This window comes from Emydura macquarii, unplaced genomic scaffold (assembly GCF_026122565.2).
Source record: "Emydura macquarii macquarii isolate MOO-44397 ecotype Brisbane River unplaced genomic scaffold, CSIRO-AGI_Emac_v2 contig_2321, whole genome shotgun sequence".
Lineage (NCBI taxonomy): Eukaryota > Metazoa > Chordata > Testudines > Chelidae > Emydura > Emydura macquarii.
The window spans coordinates 2,295,056-2,321,782 of NW_027132458.1; the positions used below are offsets into that span (position 1 = coordinate 2,295,056).

The window sequence follows — 26,727 nt, forward strand, 5'->3', positions numbered from 1 at the left end:
TCTTGGCCATTCTGAGTTAGCAGGTCTCAAGAGAGGGGTTCATGCTGTGGTGGAGATATGCTGTGCACTTTCCTTCAGTAACTGGAAATATTGATTCAGAAAATGCAGCAAACCTGTCTTTATCTTGTAGTCTTTTTAGCAAAAGCTAAGGTTACAGATATCTGGATTTCAACTCAGTGTTCCATGCTGCATCAGCATTTCGGGAAGCACAATCAATTACACAGCTTCCCTGAAATGTGTAGTAAATTGGAGACACAATCTTTGGTCATTTGTGTTATTGATGTCAATACAAGAGCAACAGCTTTGTCTGATACAATGGAGTTTCCTTAACGAAAAATTCTTATTTGCGGCATACAAGCACATGGTCAGTGTCACAGTCTGCACTATGAAAACTGCAAACATGGAGAACATCCTGTAGGGATGGCTACCTGCAGTTGGCAATTAAATCCAGTTGGTTCTAGTGTCCAGATCTGGGATTTCTCCACAAGACCTTCCAGTAATGACCACCTTGGAAGTAGGTGCTGGTAATACACAGTCCTCAATGGACGCAGAGCTCCAGTAGTCTTTGCCCATTCTCGTTCAGTTTTCCCCCTCCATGGTGGCCAAGGCATAATAGCCACATCTTGTGATCTAAGCCTTCTCTAGAGCGGAAGTCTTCCAGTAGACAGAGTCGCTCACTTGTTGATCGCTTGCTAAGGATACTATCGAGTTGCTGATAAAACAAATCCTTTTCTTCAGAGGTGGATGAAGGTGTTGGAGCACACGTACTAACGACATTGGCTCTCTAGCCTTTTTATACATGTTAAACTTTTCAAACATAAAACTGAAGTTAAACCTGTGCAGTGATGTCTTCCTATTCCTGCAGAAACTACGCCACTCCTACTGCTGCTACCAGCCAGTCGGAGATTGGAGAGACAAGATGGGGGGAGATAAAATCTTTTACTGGACCAACTGCTGTTGGTGAAAGAGAGAAGCTTTCTAGCTTACAAAGAGTTTTTCTTCAGGTTTTCTTCAGCCCAGACCTGAAGACAAGCTCTGTGCAAGCTCTAAAGCTTGTCTCTCTCACCAACAGAAGATTGTCGAATAAGAGATATTACCTTACCCACCTTGTCTCTCTAATATTCTGGGACCAACATGACTACAACAATGGGACATGGCTGTCATTATTAGAAAGAGGGGTGGTTGCCAGCAGACTTTACTGCTTGAGCAGCTACTACAATTCTGAGTATGATGCACGTGGGGAGGGGAGGCTCGCAGAGGACTTTACATGTACAAAGATTCCACTACCCCACCATGGGGTATGCTGGGGTGGGTGGTAGCAGCGGCTCATACACCTAACCTTCTGCTTGGCAGAATGATGTTGGCAAGGTCAGACCAAAGCAAGAGACCTCCATAAACATAGCAGGCAGGGAGCTCTCACAGGTCTTCAGGCTGCCCAGGACATCACTGCTCCTCAGCCTACTGCTCATCTTTTTGAAGACAGGGCTTGGGGCAGGACTGAAATCTCAGCTTCATGACACCTCAGTAGAGGGTAGTATACGCATGAGGCCTCCTTCTATTGCAGCAGCTGCAGACTCCGTGGGGTAAATAAATTAATTTTTGGCAAGAGCACTGCCTAGCATTATTGGGCAGGAAAGAAGCATTAATGTATTTAGTGATAGTGTGGCCTTTGGGGAGAAAGAGAGACAGTGTTTGCCAGCACAAGAGCAGGGACTTCAAGCACAAACACTTGATGAGGATGTATCTTACCAGCAGGAGACCAGGAATAAGGGGGACACAGCTCAGGGCACAAGTAAGTGTCAGCTTTTTGAGTAGGCTTAATTATTGGGGAAATATTTCAAGCACTGATGGTGTCTAGAATCAAACTGAAATCAAGACAGGGATTCCAGAACTTATTTGATGTCATTGCATTTTTACGCATCATATTTGTTTATTTTTTTAAAAAATTGCTACATTATTTGGGCAAATGTCTTCTCTGACTGCTGTTCAACTACAATAGATCTAAGAGCAAATGAAGTTAGCTCAGGGTCTATCATTCTAGATGGAAGCATTTTAAGAAAAACTGATTCATAACAGCAGAAGACACCTGACTGGCAAGTGTAGAAATCTAGCTTTAAAATAACATAGAACATAGAAAGTAAAAGTGAGTACAGTTTTTCTTCACATTTTTAAATTTCTATCCAAGAGGATGCAATGAGTTAGAGTACTGCTCAACTCAGCTTCAGACTATTCTAGCTAATAGGCTGTATCACTTCTTGGGAAGCAAATTCTAGGATTTTCTGGAACATGCTGCAGAAAATTAGCCTTTGGTTGTAAAACAATTAAAAAACGAAAACAAAACTTTTCTGTTTTCCAACGACAGGAAAAACATAGAATGCAGTCTTTCTTCAAAACATGTTTTAGCTGATATGTATTATTTAAAAGAAAATCAGCATACAAAACTAAATACCACTACAGTTCATCAGCTGAGGAAAGCATCTTATACTGCAGTATAATGCCATGATTTGAAGGAGGAAGCGCAAGAAGAAGGGTGCAACAGGGGAGCCTCCAGATTCATACAGAGAAAGTAGGGCAATCAGCTAATCATCTTAGGTGCCTGTACACGAACACAAGAAGCCTGGGAAATAAGCAGGAGGAAGTGGAAGTCCTGGCACAGTCAAGGAACTATGATGATTGGAAAAAACTAGACTTGGTAGGTTAACTCACACAACTGGAGCACTGTCTTGGATGGGTATAAACTGTTCAGGAAGGACAGGCAAGGGAAAAAAGTTTGAGGAATTGCACTGTATGTAAGAGAGTTCTAGCATGAAACTGGAGAAAAGCCTGTTGAGAGTCTCTGGGTTAAGTTTAGAGGTAAGAGCAACAAGGGTGATGTCGTGGTGGGTATCTGTTACAGACCACCAGACCAGGAGGATGAGGTAGACGAGGCTTTCTTCAGACAACTAGTGAAAGTTTCCAGATCACAGGACCTGGTTCTCATAAGGGATTTCAATCACCCTGACATCTGCTGAGAGATTAATACAGCAGAGCACAGACAATCCAGTCAGTTTTTTGGAAAGTGTTGCAGACAACTTGCCAGTGCAAGTGTTGGAGAAGCCTACTAGGGGCCATACTCTTCTTGACCTGTTGCTCACAAAACAGGGAAAAATTAGTAGGGGAAGTAGAAGTGGGTGGTAACCTGGGCAGCAGTGACCATGAGATGGTCAAGTTCAGGATCCTGACAAAAGGAAGAAAGGAGAACAGCAGAATACGGACCCTGGACTTCAGAAAAGCAAATTTTGACTCCATCAGGGAGCTGATGGGCAGGATCCCCTGGAAGACTAATATGAGGGGGAAAGAAGAGTTGGATGTATTTTCAAGAAACCTTATTGAGGGCATAGGAACAAACCATCCCAATGTGCAGAAAGAATAGCAAATATGGCAGGCAACCAGCTTGGCTTAACAAAGAAGTCTTCAGTGAGCTTAAACACAAAAAGGAAGCTTTACAAGAAGTGGAAGCTAGGACAAATGACCAGGGAGGAGTATAAAAATACTGCTCAAGCATGAGGAGTGAAATCAGGAAGACCAAAGCACAACTGGAGTTGCAGCTAACAAGGGATGTGAAGGGCAACAAGAAGGGTTTCTACAGGTATGTTAGCAACAAGGTGGTGGTCAGGGAAAGTGTAGGCCCCTTACTGAATGGGGGAGGCAACCTAGTGACAGATGACATGGACAAAACTGAAGTATTCAATGCCTTTTTTGCCTCTGTCTTCACAGACAAAATCAGCTCCCAGACTACTAAACTGGGCAGCACAGAATAGGGAGGAGGTGAGCAGCCCTCAGTGCTGAAAGAACAGGTTCAAGATTATTTAGAAAGGCTGGACATGCACAAGCCTATGGGGCTAGATGCAATGCATCCGAGGGTGCTGAGGGAGTTGGCTGATGTGATTGCAGAGCCATTGGCCATTATCTTTGTAAACTCATGGCAATTAGGGGAGGTCCTGGACGATGGGAAAAAGGCAAATATAGTGCCCCTCTTAAAAAAGGGAAGAAGGATCTGAGGAATTTCAGACAGGTCAGCCTCAACTCAGTCCCTGGAAAAATCATGGAGCAGGTCCTCAAGGAAGCCATTTGGAGGCACTTGGAAGAGAGGAAGGTGATCAGGAACAGTCAGCATGGATTCACCAAGGGCAAGTCATACCTGACCAACGTGATTGCCTTCTATGATGAGATGACCAGCTCTGTGGATGTGGGGAAAGTGGTGGACATCATCTATCTTGGCTTTAGCAAAGCGAATGACAGTCTCCCACAGTATTCTTATCCGCAAGTTAAAGAAGTATGGGTTGGTTGGATGAATGGACTATAAGATGGAGAGAAAGCTGGCTAGATCATTGGGCTCAACAGGTAGTGATCAACGGCTCAATGTCTAGTTGGCAGCCGGTAACAAGCGGATTGCCTAAGGGGTTGGTTTTGTTCAATATCTTCATTAATGATCTGGAGGATGGGGTGGATTGCACCCTCAGCAAGTTTGCAGATGACACTAAATTAGGGGGGAGTGGGAAATGGCCTGGATGGTGGGGATAGGATACAGAAAGACCTAGACAAATTGGAAGATTGGGCTTCAACAAAGACAAGTGCAGAGTCTTGCATTTAAGATGAAAGAATCCCATTCACTGCTACAGACTGGGGACCAACTGGCTAGGCAGCAGTACAGCAGAAAAGGACCTGGGGGTTACAGTGGCCAAGAAGCTGGATATGAGTCAACAGTGGGCCTTTATTGCCAAGAGGGTTAATGGCATATTGGGCTGCATTAGTAGGAACTTTGCCAGCAGATCGCAGGGAGTGATTATTCCTCTCTATTCAGCACTGTTGAGGCCACATTTGGAATAGTGTGCCCAGTTTTGGGCCCCACACTACAGAAAGGATGTGGACAAATTGGAAAGCATCCAGCAGAGGGCAACAAAAAAGATTAGGGGGCTGGAACACATGACTTAATAGGAGAGGCTGAGGGAACAAGGCTTGTTTAGTCTGCAGAAAAGAAAAATGAGGGGGGATTTGATAGCAGCCTTTACCTACCTGAAAGGGGGTTCCAGGGAGGATGGAGCTAGGCTGTTCTCATTGGTAGTAGAGACAGAACTAGGAGCAATAGTCTCAAGTTGCAGTGGGGAAGGTTGAATATTAGGAAAAACTTTTTTACTAGGAGAGTGGTGAAGCACTGGAATGGGTTACCTAGAGAAGAAGTGGAATCTCCCTCCTCCGAGGTTTTTAAGGTGCAGTTTGACAAAGCCCTTGCTGGGATGATTTAGTTGGGGTTGTTCCTTTGAGCAGTGGATTGGACTCAATGACTCCTGAGGTCCCTTTCAACCCTAATCTTTTATGATTCTATGATTTGACTACCAATTTATATTGCAGACAGGTGCCACCTGATTGATTTAATCTAAAACAATCATGTAAGGTTTATAGGAGCGCACACACGACTTTCTTGGAGATCAAAAGGCAGCACAACAAACAGTCAAAGCTGAACAAGGGACTTGGTTCTGACTTCCACAAAACTCTTAAGTCATTTAGATGGAACACAGTATTCTAGAGGGGACTTTTTGGTTTGTGTGAAAAGCTATGCTTTTTATTCAGCTCTTCGATAGGCTAGTTTTTGTTCATATGCTTTTCTGTACAACTCCAAAGTACTTTGAACTTTTAATAAATGCTAGAAATCAATCACATGATAGCCAAATGGTGGATGTTTTTCTTTGCATTATGCTCAAAACATTCAAGTTAAACCAGGTGTTAACATTCATTCTATGGAGAAAAGTATTTTCCATGAATCTTTAAAAGCCACTGATAGAAAGGGTCATGCATCTTGAGTAATTCAATTGCAATTTTTGAAGTCTATAAATTGAGCTCTCATACCTCAAAAGTTGAATACTCAAATGGATTTCAGATTCTTGATTTTGTTTTCTCCAAGTTTAAATAGCTGTTGACCAAGATTGTATCAAGACCAAAATTTACAAATTTGAGTGCCAAGTATTAAGCATTTAAGTCAATGTTCAGACACCCTGAAATTAACAGGAGATGAGGTACTCAGTATGGCTGAAAAAATCAGGCTGCTATTTAGACGCTTCAGTGCAGCCACAGGCTCAAAAACATTGATCTTTTAAAAATGCTGTGAAGTGCTTAACTTAAAAGTTGTGACATCAGTTTAAGTAGCCTATAAGAACATAAAAAACATAAGAACAGACATACTGGGTCAGACCAATTGTCTGTCTAGCCAAGTATCCTGTCTCTCAACAGTGGCCAATGCCAGGTGATTTAGAGCGAAAGAACAGAACAGGCAATCATCAAGTAATCCATCTCGTTGTCCACTTCCAGCTGTGAAAGTCTGTACCGCCTATGTTCATGAACATTTTCCCGCTCTTTTGAGCTAAAGGTGGGAAACCAGTGGTGGGAAACTCCAGAACCTGCCTAGCAACAGAAGGACATATATATACGAAACCAAGACAGCCCAGGGCTGTTCGCTCTGGTGACAGCATGGTTGGTCTTCAGAGACTCAGAAAGAGTGACGGTCATGCCTTGGGGGATTTAATCCATGTGTCAAAATCCAGTCTGCTGTCAAACGGTGACATATTGAACCCCCTTTGTTATTACCTATGATTTGTGTTTTATGGGTAAGGGTTCCAGATTTTACACCTGCCGTCTTCTCAACTCCCGAGCATTTATTTTGTTTATTGTGCCCTAGAATATATACTTATCTGTTTCACCATTGTATGCCTGTTGTGTAATTCCAAGACTACCCTGGTGATAGAGATACAGGAAAAGGGGTCAAACCTGAGAGAGGGTTATCTCAAGGCTTCTTTTTCCTAGAACCCCTTTAGAATAGGGGATCCCGCATATCCTTTCGATAACAGTGAAGTTAGGCATTATTTACATATTACAAGAAAATAAAAGTAACCAAGTCTGACTTTTATGCCTCATTATTTGTAGTCACTTAAAATCTATCCTTCTGTAGTTAATAAACTCGTTTTATTGTTTTATCTAAACGAGTGTGTTTGAAGTGTTTGGAAACCCTCATTTGGATAACAGGATTTGTGCATATCATTCATTTTCTATTAATAAAATGACAGACTTCATATGAGCTGATAATGTCCAGGAGAGAGCTGGGCAGTACAAGATGTACATTTCTTGGTAAAGTCTGGTCCTGGGAATTTGCAGGTGCTGCCCTGCAGCGTAATTCAAGAGCTGATGTCTAAAGCACTCTCACACTATAACTGGAAGTAAGTTACCTGCTGGAGGCTGTGTGTGAGTAGACCAGGAGTGGCAGCTCTCACAGCAAAGCTGTGTAAAAGGAACTGAGAACAGATTGGAGAACTGAGGGGACACAGCTGTACGTTAGTCCAGATTGTACCCTGGGTCATGTCACACCAGCTTCTGGTAAACAGAGGCTCAGAGCATGGTGTTGCATCCTTGAACACTCTGGCTAATAGACATTGATGGACCTTTACTCCATGAACTTATCTGTTACAGTTTTACCCTTCACAACATTCCCTGGCACCAAGTTCTATAGCTTGACTGTGCATTGTGTGAAGTAATACTTCCTTTTGTTTGTTTTAAATCTGCTGCCTATAAATTTCACTGAGTGACCCCTATTTCTTGTGTTATATGAAGGCGTAAATAACATTTCCTTATTCACTCCCCATCAGTCAAGACTGTATAGATCTCTATCATATCTGCTCTTAGTTGTCTCTTTTCCAAGTTGAAAAGTCCCAGTCTTTTTAATCTTTCCTCATATGGAAGTTGTTCCATACCCCTAACCATTTTTGTTATCTTTCTCTGTACCTTTTCCAATTCTAATATATCTTTTTTGAGATGGGGCAACCACATAAGTATGCAGCATTCTAGGTCAGAGTGAACCATGGATTTATATAGAGGCATTATAATATTTTCTGTCATATTTTCTAACCCTTTTCTAATGGTTCCTAATACTTTTAGCTCTTTTGACTGTAAATGAACATTGAGCTGATGTTTTCAGAGAACTATCCACAATGACTCCAAGATCTTTCTTCAGTGGTAACAGCCAATTTAGACCCCATCATTTTGTATGTATAGTTGGGATTATGTTTTCCAATGTGCATTACTTCGCATCTACCCACAGTGAATTTCATCTGCCATTTTGTTGCCCCGTCATCCAGTTTTGTGAGATCCCGTTGTAACGCTTCACAGTCTGCTTTTGGACTTAAATATCTTGGGTAATTTTGTATCATCATTCCACCTCACTGTTCACCTCTTTTTCAAGATCATGTATGAATATGTTGAACTGCACTGGTCCCAGTACAGACCCTTGGGGGACACCACTATTTATCTCTCCCCATTCTGAAAACTGACTATTTATTCTTATCCTCTTTTAACCAGTTACTGATCCATGAAAGGACCTTTCCTCTTACCACATAACTGCTTATTCTATGTCATGTTACAGAAAACTTAAATAACTGGCATTTGCGGTCTCACACTGAAGCAAGGAACAACTATAGGATCGCTCTCACATATTAAACCATAGTAAGTATTTCCTTTCCCTAAGAAGTATTAAGGTGGTGTTTTGTTTTTTAATCAAAATCATAAGTAAAATGTTAAGTAAACTTTGTGCCTGGGATGGTAAAACTGACAAATTTTCAAGCTGTTATAATAAAATATGAGCTTTTTACACGCAGTGCTTAAACTGATTTTTGGTTCATTCTGTTTCTCTCAAGATGTATTTCATGACAAATCTTATAATGCTGAACATGGAATTTAACAGGAAATATATCAGAGCCTCAAAAACAGTTTAATAAACACAGAGAAGTATCTTGCTAGAGAGATTAAAACTGAAACAAACAGATTCTAGAATGCAAGAAAAGAAGTTTGTTCAAGGCAGAGCCCCCTATTTAATAAGAAAGGCCGGATATTTTAATTGGGTTATTGTTATTCTTTATTCTCTTCATTCCCCGTGGCAATAATAAAAGAATTCATAACTAGAAATTGTTTCCTAACTATATTTTGATGTTATGGTGGTCCATATTAACAAACACTGAATTATTAGGTGAGGAAAAGCTACGTTCATGCAGAATATGATTTTGGCCAAGATTTTCAAAAGACGCTAGCAATTCTGAATGCCTCAATTTTCTAAGCATCCAACTCTCAGAAAATCAGGCCCCTTTCATGAGTCTAAAGGTGGCTACAAAAAAACGGAGGCACCCACAATCACTAGTCACTTCTCAAATCTCAGCCTTAACTTTGATGGTATAAGGGTATATCTAAACTACAGTCTCCCTTGGCATAACTTATGTCACTTGGGTGTGAATAAACCACCCCCAAGTGACATAAGTTACACCAACATAAGCATTTACAACAGCATCATATCAGTGGGACGGCTTCTACTGTTTGCAGAGGTGGGTTTTTTTATGCCAACAGGAGAGCTCTCTCCTGTCAGCATACAGTGTCTTCTCCTGATGCACTGCAGCGGAGCAACTGTACCAATGCAGCTGTGCCGCTGCAGCATTGTACATGTAGACATGCCTTTAGAAAGCTATAGTCTTCATTAAGTTCTTCCAGAGGAACACTGGTTTTTCTATACTGCATTATTCACAGCCGAAGATCAAGTAAGAGTCCCAACACCTGTGAACTGCTGACATTTTTTAGTACAGCAACTATGGATAGAGGAAGGGGGCAGGCATTAATTTAAGCAATGTGGTTACCGTATTTCCCCATGTATAAGACGCACCTTAATTTTGGGGCCCAAAATTTGAAAATAAATGTATTACGGTACATCACCGGTAAGTACCACTGTATAAGACGCACTCAGTTTTTAGACCCCAAATTTTTCGAAAAAAGGTGCGTCTTATACATGGGGAGATACGGTAATTCTCTTGCCTCCTTTTGGAAAACAGAGGTAACTCTGCTGAATGAGGACTTCTATAGTTTCAAAGCACTAATCTTGTGGCATCTCTCTATAAATTTGTTGTTTTATTTTTCTCCCTATTATGTACCACTCTTAAAAAATATATCATCAATCATTTTGCAAACCATGGATTGTATGTTGGAAAAATATAGACAAGCATGTTTATGTAATCTCTGGATTTTGTTTTAATCACACCTTCATAAAGTAGGTGTTAAATTACACTAAAGCCCAACACTGTTTCAAAGACAGACACGTCTTAAAAAAGGCGGTTTAACTTGCTTCATTTCTCCAGAACATACCTTTCTATTCTTATGAATTACCAGGTATCCATAGACCTCTACAATAATCTCTTTGGTTGTGAAACAGTTGTTAATACCTTCAATGAAGGTATTAACAACAACAACAAAAAACCTCATTTCAGCTTCTCATATCTCTCAAAACTCCCAGAACATCAACACTGATGACAGCTGCGAAGAACGTGTAATATGGTCAATCTGAAAAAGAAAGGGTCATCACCTTGTAAAAAGCAGTCACTACAATGGTAGACTGTTGCCTAGGAAATTGAATTAATTCCGTTTTTCCCTATGGTATACCTCCATACACAAATTACTAATGTGCAATCCAGGTCATATTAAAATGCCTGTGCTGTAACTACTGTACTTATTGATGTTAGCTAAACCTAATGTATAGGATATAGGTAGCTCAAAGCTATATAGGTAACAAGGCATTTGTTTTACTTCCAATCCCCAACAAAACCCTTGTTTATTCTTAAGTGAGCGAATGCCTTAAACAACAGTTGCCCCACCTTTAAAGAACTACATTCCAATGTAACTGCGCAGACCCATGTTTTGACCTGTCATGCTTAGGTAATGTGTTGGTGCAATGATTACTGGGAATTTAAGTATTATGCATAGGAACATTCCAATATCTCAAAAAACAAGGCATGAAATGAGAAAATGAAGGTCTTTTTCTTTTTTGGCAAGACACAAAAACCCCTCCATTTATTTGATTAAAGAAAAAAAATATACCAAAAAGGCAGACTGAAATTTCCAGTCAAGAGGTAAGGTGGATTTAAAAAGTACCCAACACCATTATATAAAAAAAGGAGCAATTTAATCTCAGAAAAATGGGACAGAATGGTGCTTACTATGATAAGTGATTGTACTTCACTACATTCAAACTGTGACACTGTTTTTGAGCAAGAATGGCAACCACAAGACTACTTTCTGGAGTATATAAATGAAAGAAAAAGGAGAGGAGGGAGCTAATAGTGTGCATCAGCATTTTCAATGTAATATTTAAAAGTTGCTTGGAAAAGCTCTCTCCATTTCTAATCCATATATATGATTAGATCAAGGAAGTTATAAATGGAAAGAGGCAAATTAGAGAACATATACATTTGCTAAGAAAAAGATTCAGTGTTGCTATAGCCATCTTGTCTTCTATTTGGAGATCTTATACTCCCCTCTCTTCCTTAATATTCTCCGGTCTAGTAATTGAAGGCCTCCTTCCCCTCTCCCTATATCACACTACCAGCTTGAAATATAAATCTGCACTACACAACTGGCCACAAGCCCACATCATTAATTATGACCATAACGGGCAGCGCCATATCTGCATGCTAAATAAATTAAAATGTCACAGCTGTAGTTTGCAAAGAATCAGAATTTTGATTCTTTCCCACTGCTTGTGTACGGGAGCTTTCGGTTCAGCCACAAAGTTTATAGAATGATTTCCTAGTCCTAAACCCCTCAGTAAATAGTACTGCTATTCAAAGAGCCAAGATATGGATTGGAAATATTTTCTTCTAGAACCCAGACTATTAAACAGAGTATGATCACACATAGTAGAGTGTTATTTGACAAATTCAGGTTTAGTTATCACTAATGTGCTAGAAGCTTTCAACATTAAGTATACAGTGCAACACCACAGCAGTGATTTGCAGAGAGAGAGCTGAAAAAAGAGAACCTACTAAGGTAATGCAATCCATGTCTCTTTCCTTCTACATTAACCACCACAGAAGTGATTTTGCACATGGATAGACTGCAGAAAGAAACTGGCTCTTGGTTAATCTTATTTCTCATCAATCTGACAAGTAAATAGTGAATATACATTAAAAAAAAGACTTACTTACCTGAAACTGTTGTTCCTTGAGATGTGTTGCTCATGTCCATTCCATTGTAGGTGTGTGCGCACCCTCGTGCGCAGTTACTGGAATTTTTTTCCCTTTAGCAGTACCTGTAGGGCCGGCTCCGGTGCCCCCTGGAGCCTCACGCACATGCCGCGGTATATGAGATGCTGCCAGCCCTATGCCCCCTCAAGTTCCTTCTTGCTGCCAACTCCAGCAGCGGGGACTTGGAGGTGGGTCATGGAATGGACATGAGCAACACATCTCGAAGAACAGTTACAGGTAAGTAAGTAACCATCTTTTCTTCGAATGCTTGCTCATGTCCACTCCATTGTAGGGGACTCACAAGCAATACCTTGGAGGTGGGCTGGAGTTACAGATGAGCTGCCTGCAGCACTGCTTTGCCAAAGCCTGCATTGTCCAGCGCCTGCAGGATGATGGCATAGTGGGACATGAAGGTGTGCACAGACGATCAGGTGGCAACCCTGCAGATGTCTTGCACAGGCACTCTCACTAGAAAGGCTATAAATGAAGCTTGAGCTCTGGTTGAGTGGGCTGTAATCACTCCCGGAAGCGGCAACTTTGTTTGCTTGTAGCAGAACTTGATGCAGGAAGTTAGCCACGATGAGATGTGCTGGGCTTTCATCCAATCAGCCACCATGATGAAGAGTTGTGGTGCGTTCAGTCTCATGCGTTTGATGTAGAACGCCAACGCCTGTCTGACGTCTAGCGTGTGCCATCTCCTCTCCTCCTCCGAGCCATGTGGTTTGGGGGGAAAAAAAAAAAAACAGGGAGAAAAATGTCTTGGTTATAATGAAACTGGGAAACCACCTTAGGCAGGAAGGTCGGGTGCGGCCTCAACTGAACCTTGTCTTTATAAAACACAGTATAAGGGGGCTCCGAGGTCAGCGCCCTAATCTCGGAGACCCTCCTTGCCAAGGTAATGGCCACCAGGAAGGCCACCTTCCATGACAGCAGCAGTAAAGGGCACGTAGCCATGGGCTCAACTGGGGGTCCCATGAGCTGCAAAAGAGGTTCAGATCCCAGGGAGGCACCAGGTCACGAACCTGTGGATAGAGCCTCTCCACCCCCTTCAGGAATCTAATCGTTATGGGGTGGGAGAAAACTCATCTCCCTTCCAAAGGCTGGTGGAACGCCGATAGAGCCGCTAGGTGGACCTTCAGGGAGGCCATGGATAGCTCCATGAGTTTTAGTTGTAACAAGTACTCCAGGATTGCCTGTATTGGCGACAACCCTGGGATTCCGCCCAACAGGTAAATCGCTTCCATTTAGCACAATATACAACCTGTGTGGAAGGTTTTCTGCTACTCAGCAGAATTTGCTGGACTTGCGCTAAACAGGCTCGCTCGTCTGCGCTCAGCCACGGAGTCTCTGCACCATGAGATGTAGGGAGTCCAAGTCCGGGCGCAGCAAGCGACCATGATCGATAGGCTCAGTAGCATGCTGAACCAGTGCTGGCGTGGCCACGCCTGCGCAACTAAGATAACGTTCGCTTTGTCCCTCTTGATCTTGAGCAGAGCTTTGTGAAGGAGAGGAATGGGTGGGAATGCATATGAGGCTCCCTGACCACTGCAGCAGGAAGGCGTCAGAGCGCGACCTGGCCTCCAGACCACAGAGGGAGCAGAACTGCTGGCATTTCTTGTTCAATGCTGATGCGAACAGGTCCACCTGGGGATAGCCCCACCATTGGAAAATCATAGAGACCACCTTCGGATGCAGCGACCTGCCCCTGATTAGCCAGCCCAAGTAAGGGAAAATTTGGACCCCTCTGTGCCTCAGGTGCACCACCTCCACAGGCCAAAGGGCAGTGCTGCAAACAGGTAATGGGAACCAGCTACCACGAAATGGAGGAAACACCTGTGGCTGGGGAAGACAGAAACATGAAAGTATGCTTCCTTCAGATCTAAGGTGGCATACCAGTCTCCTGAATCCAAGGAGGGGGATGATGGAGGCAAGGGAGATCATGTGAAATTTCAACTTCTTGAGAAATTTGTTGAGACGACACAGGTCTAGAATAGGCCTTACATTTCCTTTCGTTTTGGGGATGAGAAAGTAACTCTAGTAAAAGCCTTTTCCCTTCTCGTCCGGTGGCACCCTCTCTGCAGCCCCCAGGCTGAGAAATGTCTCTACCTCTTGAATGAGGAGATGCTTGTGAGAGGGGTCCCTGCAGAGGTACGGGGCGGGAGGGTTTTTGAGAGGGGTAGAAGCAAAGTGGAGGGCATATCCTGTCGAAACTATGCCAAGGACCCAACAATCCGAAGTGACCTTGGCCCATTCGGGAAACAGACTGGTACGCCACCCTCGGGCGCACCTTCAAACTCTCTCCTTTGATTGCCAAATCGTCTAGACAACCCTTGCTGGGGGGGCTGAGGAGGACCCCAGAGTTTGTTCACATCTCCTAGATCCCCTATTTCTATCCCTCTGCCTGTAGGACATGAATCGCTGAGGCTGGTACCTCTGCTGTTGTTGGCCCTGAGGACAGAACTGGTGCCTAGAGGTCTGGGCGTATAGAGGCCCAAGGAGCGAAGCGTGGCCCTCGAGTCCTTCAGACCATGCTACTTTGCGTCGGTCTGGTCCGAGAGCAAGGCTGACCTGCGACAGACCCGACGATTGCAGCCACAGGTCTGTTGCGTCCACACACACCTGTAATGTCGCTCTGGCCACCGTGATGCCCTCCTCCAGGATGGTACCAAAGTCCAGCACCTGGTCCTGGGGCAAAGTGTCCGAAAGCGCTTTAGCGAGTCCCAGAGATTGAAGTTGTACCTGCCCAGGAGAGTCTGCTGATTGGCAATTCGAAATTGCAGGCTTACTGTTGAATAAATCTGTCTCCCAAACAGGTCCAGCTTCTTGTTATCTTTGTTTTTTGGCATGGAGCCAGGCTGTCCCTGCCTGTCCTGCTGGTTGGCCGCATCTACCACTAAGGTGCCCTGAGTGGGGTGGGTGAAGAGATACTTGAACCCTTTTGCCGTGACGTAGTACTTTTTTCTCCGCCCTCTTGGAGGTTCAGGCCACTGATAAAAAGGTCTGCGAAAGGACCTTTACTATTTTCAATATCACCTCATGCACAGGGAAGGCAAGCCGTGCTGGGGCGGCCGCTGCCAGGACATTAAAAAGGTTGTCCGACACCTCCTTCAGCTCCTCCACTGCCAACCCCAAGTTGGAAGCCACCCTCTTGAGGAGTTCCTGGTGCGCCCTGAAATCATCCAAGGGTGCCAAGTATCCCTGGTTAACTGCCTCATCCAGGGAAGAGGAGAAGGGCTGGAGGGGCGCGGGTGGTGGCATCTCTGCTCACTGATGGGGGTTCCCAACAGAGGTCCCTTCCTGGGGATCCAACTTGTCATCAGAAACCGAATGATGGCCCTTATCTACAGTCTGTGGTGCGGACTGTACCCCAGATGACCTAAAAGACTGCAGGCATGGCTGACTAGACACCCCTAGGGTCCCCAATATGGCCATTGGGGAGGCAACTGTCCCTGAGGCCATTCCAGGGCCGTCTGAGCTGAAGGGTGCTCCGGCACCTTTCGTTGGTGGCAGTGGCTCACCTGGTGGTTGCCCTCTCAAGAAGACCTTGACTCACTGTCAGATGACCATGGCAGGGCTGCCTCAGAGGTTCCCGCTGCACAGTGCTGAGCAATGGGGGAGCGGTGACCCGATCTGTGGGTGCTCCGGTGCGCAGGAAAACAGCCTCTCGGCATCATCGATCGCGATGACAATACCCAGCCTCGGTGCCGATGAGAAGAATCATGCTCTGACCGCGAGCTGGAACATCCAGAGCTTCTCCTGGGCACCGATGACTTCCGGCACCACTTCCCTCTCAATGCTGAGTCAGTCTCCGAAGACCAGCTTCCACACCGCCTAGGTGCGGGCGAACTCCTCAGTACCTTGGAGTGGGAGCGGTGCCAACTTTCCTCCGGGGAGCAGCCTCCTGCAGGCGACCCCAACAGGCACTGCCTCCTGGCATGAACTTCACCTGGCGCCAGGGATTGAGACTGGTGCCGGAAAGGCGACCTCACTCCTTCCACTGCCGATGAGTGGTGCTCCAGTGACAGTGACCTGGAGCCATTTCTAAGGGAGCAGCGCCGAGTCGACCCCTCCACCCGGGGCGACCGGGTCATCGGAAATCCCGCTCCAGGGATTGCCTGATCCAACCAGGGGGTTCCAACACCAGCTTTCCCTGCGACATCAGCCCCTTTTCTCTGGGCAGAGGCCGGGGCAGGGGCATGGGCAAGGCCAACAAGGTCCAGGACGCCTGAAACGCCTCCAGTGTCAACGGTGCCAGCAGGTGTAGAGATGCCCGCCCCCCCCAGGAGTCGCGAGTGGCTCTCTAGTTGGAGACATGGGCTCCTGCAGTGACAAGCGAGCCTCCAGTCTGGCTGGGGTGTGGCACCATGCTCAACCCACTGTCGGGGGAGCAACCCCACTCCATACCCACTCCATACGTTGTTTGCACTGCTTCTTCCTCAAGAGGAAGAAGGCCGGGACCAAGACGGGGCCACCTCCATTAGTAAGGCTTTCAAGTGGATCTCTCTATCCTTTTGAGTCCAGGACCTGAAAGCCTCACAAATCTTGTCCTTGTGGTGAGCTTCCCACAGGTACTTCAGGCAACTATTATTATGGGGGCCGCTCAATGGAAAGGCCTTCCCGCAGGAAGCATATGGCTTAAAGCCCGGTGATCGGGGCATGCCCTGCTCCCAGCAATGTCCCAGCCGGGACTATCCTAAGCTGACTAACTACACTATTAAGAACACTTAAAGCTTAATCTACCTAACTAAATTAAATAAAACAAACAATTAGGGTCAGAAAAAAAGGGAATGAAGTACTTGCGATTGAAAGCCAAGCAGTTCCAGCAGAACAGTTTTTTTGGGGGTTTTTTGGGCAAGGTAAAAAATCTTTACTCAACTACAAACTTTCCCTCCTTATAACAGTATGTTACAGTTTCCTTCTCTGCAGGCCCAGGTTGCCAGATCTTCCCTTTACACTTCTGCAGATCGTCAGAAAAAATTCATTTCTTCCAAAATTTTCTATATTCGTCCAAATTAAACTCATCATCAAACACTTTCTCCTGACTGGTCTTAACCTGGCAGAAAGGAGGAAGTGAGGAGGCGTAGGGCCAGCAGTGCCTCATATACTGTGGCAGAGGGCGCCAGAGCTGGCCCTACAGATACCGCTAAAGGGAAAAAAGTTCCGGTAACCGTGCACGAGGGCGTGCACACACCTACAATGGAATGGACATGAGCAAGCATTCGAAGAAGCAGCAAAAGTTCTGCACTCCCCATGTTCCTGTGGTTCCCCCAAAGCAGATCTCATATGGCAATTTAAGGCCTGGTCTACACACAAAGTAGCAGCTGTTTAACTAAAGCTCCAATTTTAAATGAAGTTAAACTGGTGCAAGATGAGTTTAGAAAAGCCCTCAGGATCAACAGGTGGGCTGGGGAAACTTGCTGGTTTATTAGCATCTACTTATGCTACTTATACTTATGCAGTACGCTCTAAGCAGATTGGCAGGGTTCACATCTTATGGTAGAATGGCATTGTCTTTATTCCAACATTAACAAAGTAAAACATTTAAAACAACATTTAAATTGTAAGCTCTTCTGAGCAAAGACCATATCTGTTCAACTATGTACACTAAATGCACTATATTAAAAACACGCATCGAAGCCCAAGTTTAATCCTGAGATGATGGAAAGCAAGTTCTCCAATGAAGATTTATTGCGTAACTCCAGAATACTCCCTAAACACATGATAAATACATTTGTGACATCTTTCAGGACAAGTCACAAGACTTTAGTAGTTTCTTACATTAAGCATGTTTCTTATACTAAATATATTGTGTTTTTTCTTATTGTATGATGAGAGGTTGTTCATGACCTAGGATTCAGTATAGAAAGCTGCCTTATTTTTATTACTGTTTTCAATTATATCTTTAAAGCACCCAGAAGCCTGTGCTTATAAGCATCTACAAATTAATATTTATACTATTTGCTGCTCTGCATTGTCAAAATTAGCAATGAGTCTTAGTGCAACACTTGAGCTCCTGATCTTTTGGCCCAGAGGTGAGAGCTACCAACTAAGCTAAACTGACATACAATGTAAATCACGGTTTCAACCAGGATTAAAGTTGTGGCAGGAACCTTATGGAACAACATGCTGCTCACTGCCATTGATTTTGCTTGAAAAGTAATTTAAGATGAGATTTTCTGCATATATGGAAAAATCTAAAAATAATACAAGGCAAGTAACAGATGAAACAAGGTATCCAACAAGGTTATTTAGAATTTATGAATCATCTTACACAATAATCCACAAAAAAGGTAAAGATGTCCAACTTTAAAAAGCTAAAAGATATTCAACTTAAAAATCATTTTTTAAAAACAAGCTTACTTACTTGTGTCACTAACATTACTTATTTAAAAAATTATTTTCTTTTCACAATTTATCAACTTTCTGCTTCTGTTGAAGAAACAAAGAATCTTGATGATGGCTACAATTGGACAAACTTTAGGAGTGAGATTTTTGCTGGAAAAAGTGAGGAAGTTAGTAGAAAGTGGAGACTGCTCCATTAATCATCTGACAATGATGAAAGTCAGGACATCTCATACCCATTAACCCTTAATGTTCTGCCAGTCTGTGTTGCTTTAAGAGTGGGTCACCCAATAACTTCAAGGAGCATTTCCTTTAAAGGGGAAATAAAATGACCCTGTGTCCTTTGATTCTGTGTTATGTATAAAGGCAACTGACAGGTTTTACTGCTTGGAGCACTGGAGAGAGAGAGAGAGAACCTGCAGTAGGGCAAGAAAAGGTCAAAGAGGCTCTTAGGGAAATATAGTTTCAACAAACAGACTGTGGTAGAGTAACGCAGAAACTGTAGTTCACCTCCTGCCTTCACCAGGAGGAGCACTTCAGAACCAAAAATACTCAGGTTATCTGTCTGCTTTGTAGATATAGGTTGAACAGACACAGCAGTGACCTGAAGAAAGGTAGATGACTCATCACATATCAGCTACTACTGGTCTGACTTTCTGAGGTGATTTGCAGCAGTAACTTCAACTGAAGTGATGGAAGTGCTTCTGCTCGGCATTTCTTAAGAACTACTTCTGAATATAGTTTTATACATCTATTCAAATTGTTTGCCTGATACTGTGACCTCATGTTATTGCTCTTATTTTAGTGTCTTGACAAATTTATAAATTACACTAAATTCTAAAATTATAATCCCATTTACAATTTTTCTTAATGTTCCGAAATGCTCATTTACTGGGTTGCAAGTTTATTGGACTCACATCTGGAAAGTAATTTCTTATTAAGTCAGAACCAAAACAGTTCAGCCATTTGAGTACAAATAAATGGAAAGCAGAAATAAGATTTTCCAAATGATAATAAAATTGCTGTGATTTTAAAGATAAATGAATCACTCTAAACTGCAGAATAACTTGAGGTAAAACTTTGAAGCTCAGCATCCAATTGTAGAACTCCTAAGGACACCATTCTGAAAGTCAATGCCCTGAGTACCACAATGGGACCCCAACACACACAACTGGGATCCCTAGACACTACCGCAACACACACATGCACCCCTGCAACAAGTTTGACCTTAATTCCGCAATACTCCAGTGCAGTAAATGGCAAGTTTTGCAGCAGCTTCAGATGTGTGAACGTTATCATTTAACTAAAATTAACAATACAGTCACAGTACAGTATCCCTCATGGTATTTTAAACTTGTGTTTATAAGTTTGCAATATACTGCTGAATTTTATATTTAAAAGTGTTTTATATTTAAAAGCAAAGGTTACTGGATGAGGGGAAACTGGAAATTTTGGCATTTGAAGCAGGTGATGAAGCACCCAGACTTCTGGCCCTGTACAAATTAAAACTGCAATTTATTAATACAGTTTTAAAGTAATACAATCAAGTTGTCACAATTGTAGAGAACTGTGAACAGTAAGCAATTGTGTAGCATGAAATCAATTGCAAAAGAAATTCTTAGAATCTTGAAGAATCACAATATAGCTGTCTTAAAATAATATGGTACGCTACAGACATAATATTAACAAGTTAATACAAGTATCTGTAAGCCAAACATTAATGGTGAATACAGGCCTGCATCCTGCAGATACACGTTTTTAGTGAGAGAGTATTTAATTGATTAGGGCCATAGTTACTATAAAAAGTTCTCCCCCATTTGTCAGATATAGTTGCTAAAACAACATTTATTAAGAAAACAGCACTTTGTTCCCCCCTACATTTTTCTTTGATGGAAAAGGAGAACTGAATGGTACTTCACTCACCAGTTGCTACATAGGATTTAAAGCGTCCGGATAGTCTGTCAACAAAGGCACCTAGAACCTCTAAACCAAGTAACGCCACCTATTGAAATAAAAGAAAGAATTAGATGTATACATCACTAGACTGTTCTTTAAAATATATTCTGTCTACAAATACCTGGGCTGTCAACTGAGGTACTCACCTAAACTGAACCACCTGATCAAGATTCAAAATTAGGCCTTGTCTACACTCAAAAAATAAGTCGACTTAATATATAATATGTAATTATAGAGGTGGCTGATGTCCACACTGCCCTCCTTGGGTTGGTGGAGTGCATCCTCACCAGGAGCACTTCCACCGATGTAAGGGACAGTGTGTGGAGCTAAGATCCCCATCTCTCAGCTCCCTGTGGGCTTCCCCCCACTCCCCGGTCCCAGCCGGGAGCCTGGGGAAGCCACCTGGAGCTTCTCCTTTCCCAGCTCTCCTCCAGAATGAGCAGTCATGTCAATTTCACAATTCCCAGCTGTGTAACCAACAAGGCTGCCCCAGCAGAGAGCAGGTGGAGAAACACCCCAACTTCTGGTCCTGGCTACCATCTGCCAGCCCGGAGTGGGAACCAGCAGCCCAGAGCAGGGCTTTCTTGTCAATTTCACTGCTCCACTAGATCAGTGAAATTGACAAGAACGATAGCCCCACAGCCCATGTAAGAGGACAAAGTGTCCACATTGACACTGCATCACCCTAACTATGCTGACAAAAGCCCTACACTTCTTGTCGAGATGGTTTGTTTTGTCAAGGGTATTCATTGCAATGTGAACACCACCTCTGTTTTGTCAATCAAAGCTGACTTCGGTTGACAAAACCATCTAGTGTAGACCAGGCCTCAGAGCTGACAATTATTTTCTAAAGGTTATATATAAAGTGAATAATTTTATACTATATTTAAGCTCTATCTAGTATGTTTATGACCACCTTTGGATTTTTCAGTACCTTTTGCATTCTTCAGCCAAAAGCGTGCCATTTTTAGAATGCAACATTTTAATATTTTCACCTGTAATGGATTTAAACTCAAATGGTTCTTTTAATTTTTGCATTTGTAATTGACCACAATTTACTTAAAAATTCACTTGCTAAAGGAACAACAGATAGTCAGTAGCAGATGTGGAAACAACATTGATCTAAGGTTCCTAGCCCTGTGATCACTAGGTCATGTGACCTCTGAAATAAGGGGGTCATTTTTAAAGGAGTTCTGGCCAGCTGTCTAGGCATTTCATTATGCAATTGAAAGCATACATGTGGACATCTTATCTTTAAACATGAAGTTCACTTAGTAATATCTATATGGTGCTTGTCAGAACTTTCAAATAATTGTAAACTTATTTTTATTCCTTTTGTCCCCTATCTTAAAATACATACTAGTCATTATTGCCTATTTATATGCTGTATTCCGTATTTCACAGTGTTGCTCTAGTAGTTTTCCTAGACTTAAAACTGCGACAGATTTTTTCCTCTCCCATACACATAATGGGGTGAAAGGGGAAAATCATCCTCATTTAAGTTATAGCTGGAGGCATATTTTTTCAAAAACAGTCAAATATATTAACTTTTGGGACAAGACCAGTCATGGAAGTCAGCCCAAAAAGTGGGGTTGATTATTTTTTTTTTTTTTTTTTTTTTAAATAAAGCTGTTTAAAATTAAATTTAAAAATTATGACAACCTATGGTAAGGCCTAAACTTACTATAATTTTTAAAATTAAATTAAATTTTAAAAATGCTCAAATTAAGACAAGACATCTTGAAAAGAAAAGTAATGTGAACATGAAATTTATAACATATGGACGCAATGCTCATCTGTTGCATCTTTTAGCCAAAGTTGTAAAACACTTCTGTAACAATCACTTGGCTTCATCTTCACTGAAAAGAGAAGGATCAAAACTAATTATCCTTCAGAACGCCTGATGGAATTCAGCAGTTAACTGTTTTGAGCTATATATTAGTCACTGACCTAACCTGATGACAATTTGTGAAGAAAAATCACTGTAAAGAAGATGAAAGTTTCACAGCAAAAGTTATCAAACAAACATCGGACTTAACAGAAACATAGAAGATAAGCTGAATATACTGAAACCTGTTTCCACAGCTTTGGACAAATGAAAGAAAGACTGCTGCTCTATTGCTGATGCTGTTGAAATATGAAAGAATTTTAAGCAACACTGCAGGAAGAAATACCCAACAACAAAGTTAAATTGTAGGCAGTGAAGAAGCAAATGGATCAAGCATTTCTCCACCTCATTTTCTTGCCAATAACCTCAACACAAATTGCCAGGGTAGATGCTTATCTGCTGAAGAGGAAGATGCTATTATACACTGGATATCTAATAATCATCCAATAACATAAATCATTTTCAAGACTGGAGGTGAACCATTCAAACAGTATATCTTTGCTGCTGAAGTTTTAAGAAGTCAAGTCACTTGTTAAGCACCTGGAACCAGTTTACTGAAGCACTAAACCAGCTTTTGACAGCAGAAGTCTCTTCTGCAGATGCAGAGAAAATACTTTCCCGGATATGTAATAGTCAAGATGTAAGGGATGTCGTTTTATGATGTTGCATGTTTATTAATTTAACTATTTCGGAACTATCCAGCAATAATTCACAGTCTGGGTCATGATTCCTTTCTAATGGTTTCCAGCTGGCGGAGAGCTGCTGTCAGCCTTCTGACACACATAAAACTGGTCCCCAACTTATTGCTGGGACCCCAACAGCCTCCCCTATGAAGGCTAAGAGGCTAGAGAAAGGGGGTTGTCTCGTCATGGTACCAGACATTAGAAGCCCCAAATTCATTACACAGCCTCTTTACAGGATACCTTCCATTAAAGTCCACTTCCAACTCCAGTTTATCAGGCAACCAGACATCCCATGAAATCAGTATCTGCACTGGACACCTACCAAACTGTGACAACGCTAACATTACCTTCTGACCTACAATACAGGGTCATTGAGTTCCTGTGAGGAAGGTGAAATCCACCCATCCGTGCCAATCTAGGAGTAAGAAAAATTTCTTCTCACTCGCAAAAAAAGGAAACTAGCACAATGTCTATGTGGATCTGCGGAGTTCAGGTAGGAATGCTTTGCATGCCAGGTGGACAGCTCTGAGCTCTAAGTTGATTCTAAGGAGAGGACCTGTGGTTACCTCATGAATCTTGAGTTTGAAGGTCATCTAGATGAATTCCCTATTCCTAAATGGAAATGTCTGTCACCAATGTCTTGGCAAGTACAGGTATTCCATTCCACACCTGAAGAGGGTCTTTCCACTAGGTTAATGAAGAGTTCTTCCTCTACTGTGACCATAGTTGTCCACATAATGCCTGCTGGGTAGACACACTGATTTCAATCATTCTTGCATGGAGCATAGGTGAGGTAGGACAAATCACATCACATAGGTGTATGAGGCCATGTGTCCCAAGAGTTCGAGGCATATTCTCACTAACATCTTTGGCTAAGCTTTAAGTTGGTTGATGAAGTTCGCTACTATTTGGAATCTCTTATGGTAAACTCTCACTGATCTGGAATCTAACACTGCTCCTATGCTTTGAATCAGAATAAGCATGAACTTCTCTGTTGATTTTGAAGCCCAGAGCAGTGAAAACTTTTAAGAGTTCTTGGATCAAGTTAGTCACTTGCTGTGGGGTGGTCTTCCTCAAATCAATTACTGACGTATGGGTAGACCTGGATTTCTTGTCTCCTTAGATGAGCTGCCATGACTGCCAATCACTTGGTAAATATTCTGTGCTGTGGAAAGACTAAAGACACTGTATTGGTAGGGAGACATTCTTAGTTGTAATCTGAGATATTTCTGGTGGACTGGATGAATGGTGCTGTGAAAATAGGAGTCTTGTAGGTAGAGAGCCACAAGCCAGTCATCAGGATCTAATGAGGGAATGAGTTCACCATCCTGAACTTGAAACAATGGATAATTGGTTGAGGGGTGAAAGGTCCAGAATAGGCCACCCACACCCTTTTTTCTTTGGGATGAGAAAATAATGGGATAACAACCCTTGCCCCTGTATTCTAAAGGCACTTCCTTTACTGCTCTAAGTTGTAAAAGGGAATCCTCTTTTTTCAACAGCATCCTATGAAAATAGTCCATGGAAAGGGATGGGGAAGAAGTTAAGGGACATGAAAGGACAGCCCTGGTTTACAATTTCCAGGATCCACTGGTCATAAGTGATCAAGTTCAGACTCCCCAAAAACAAAAGACAACTGCTGGAGGGAGGAAAGGGCTGGGGGGGGAGGAGGAGGAGGAGAAGGAGATCTTCAAGAAATTCTGCTAGACTGTCAATACAGGTATCCACCTACTGCCTGGCTGAAGATCTGCATTTGCAAAGGAATAGACTAAGAGTCACTTACACTGAACTTTCTCTCTCGATGGTTCGAACATCTTCTGGGTTTGCTAATAGTACTGGGCACAGGGACATGGCCTGAAACAAGACTGGTGTCCTGCTTGCTTCCTTCTTGAGGCTGAAACATTTAGATCCAATGAACATAGAGTAGCCATTGAGTTCTTTAACAAATATTGGACCTCATCTGTTACAAGTTTCACTGCCCTCAAAAGGAAGGTCTTTGACTGTAGTTTGGACCATGCTAGTAGACCCCCTACAACCAGAGTGAGGAAGGCCTCATGGCCACCAATAGGCCCACAGAATGCACCACCATCAGGGCACATACAACACAGCCTGTAGGAAAGTACAGCCAATCAACTGCCCAAAGTCACAATGGCTTTCAGTTCCTTTCAATGTTTCTGTGATGGCTTGTCTGTAAACTGAGACAGCTTATGCTAGTTCAAATAACCATACTTGAATCTGTCCAGACCCTGTGGGTATGTACACAGGCGGCTCACCCAAGCTGCCAGACAAGGCTACCCAAGGCTATTCTGTTATTTTTGGCGTAATGGTTTACGCACAGCTAGCACATGTCTGTCTACACAACTCCTAGCTGAGATATAAGTGTATCCTTGGCGAGTAGGGCTTGATAATTAGCCATGCACATCTGGAGACTGGCCAATTAGTAAACCTTGCTCCTGAAGAGGTCTAGTTTCTTCAGGTCCTTCTTCCTAGACGTGGGAGGTCCTTGCTGTTTTGAACTCTCCTGGGTCACTATAAGCAAACCTAGTACTGAGTGGGAATTAAAGTATTCAAACCCCTCAGAAGAGACCTGGTACATTCACAATCCACTCACTTGGATGTGGCCAGTATTGCTGATGCAATATGCCATAGTTTATTTTCAGGCTCCAACAGGCTTTAATTTATTGGCATAGCAGGCCACCAGGGCAAAAAAAGCGCACAGAGTCTCTGCAGTGCATTTGATGAGGTTCTGGAATGCCTTTTTTCCCCCAGATCTCAGGCTGCACTAACTGACCTAGCTGGAATGGTCTATACTGCCTCTTTGGGGAGGAGAAGGACCTAACCCTGGAGACAACAGATGATATAGGCTTGTGTATATAAGGCTGTACACTTCAGCGCATCCAGTAGGGCCAACGCTGGTAAAGATGAGTACTGAAATGGGGGACACAAACATGGGTACTAAGAGGGATGGTCCCTGTGAATATCAGGACTTTTCCTACTACACCTTACAGAATTCTCCCTAGTCTGTTCCTGATTCCCTACTATGAAGGAGGAGTGAGTAGGAAGTGACTCCCTACTATATCTAGATGGAGTTAAAGAAAAAAGTACATTTCCTTCAAGGATAGGGTTATTTTGAAGGGATGAAGTTGGTACAGAGATACCTCCTTGACTTATCAAAACATTTCACTAGTTAGTAGCTTAGATATCACCACCCTCAACCTCTCTAAGACAAGTGATCGGATACCAGGCCCAGAGTTAAATCACTTGGTATAATGTATGGTGTGACGGTAGATACTTCTAAGCTTGGTGCAAAGAAACTCTGTTCTGAGGTGACCTGTATGACAGTTGTGGGTTCTGAGACTTCAGTACTGAAAGATCAGTAATAACAGAAATGTGATCCCCAAATTTAGTTTGTGCCTGGGAACCTGTTGGAGCCTTTTCAAACTTTTGTCCCTTAAGTGATTGAGCCCATCATGAGCCAAAGGTCTGATGACTGTTCAATCTCAATTTGCTAGGCATCAGAGTAGGTGACCTGCACCTTGACTCGGTCCTTGGAGTGATGCTTCTTTCTGCCTGGCACAAGACATCAATACTGCAATGGAGACAGATGACTGGGGCTTCTTAATAGATGTATCCCAGGAGATCAGGGTAGAATCTTGGCACTAATGGAGAGGGAATGACTGAAGGATTTTGGTCTAGCACTGTACTTACTTTCTATGTCCAAGGAGGCTTGTGTTGAGCTCTCAAGGTACAACAACTTCAAGCAGGCTTCTCTAGCTTTCTG

The 26,727-nt window shown here is 42.9% G+C and overlaps 1 protein-coding gene across 12 annotated transcripts in view; it reads right to left on the minus strand.

Annotated features, from left to right (window-relative positions):
- CLASP2 (cytoplasmic linker associated protein 2) overlaps positions 1–26,727 on the minus strand; it is a 270,791-nt gene that overhangs the window by 230,019 nt on the left and 14,045 nt on the right. For all 12 annotated transcript variants that reach the window (XM_067560901.1, XM_067560896.1, XM_067560898.1 and 9 more), the window contains exon 2: positions 20,343–20,421. In XM_067560901.1, coding sequence (XP_067417002.1) covers positions 20,343–20,421 — 79 coding nt within the window. The remainder of the gene's footprint in view (positions 1–20,342; positions 20,422–26,727) is intronic.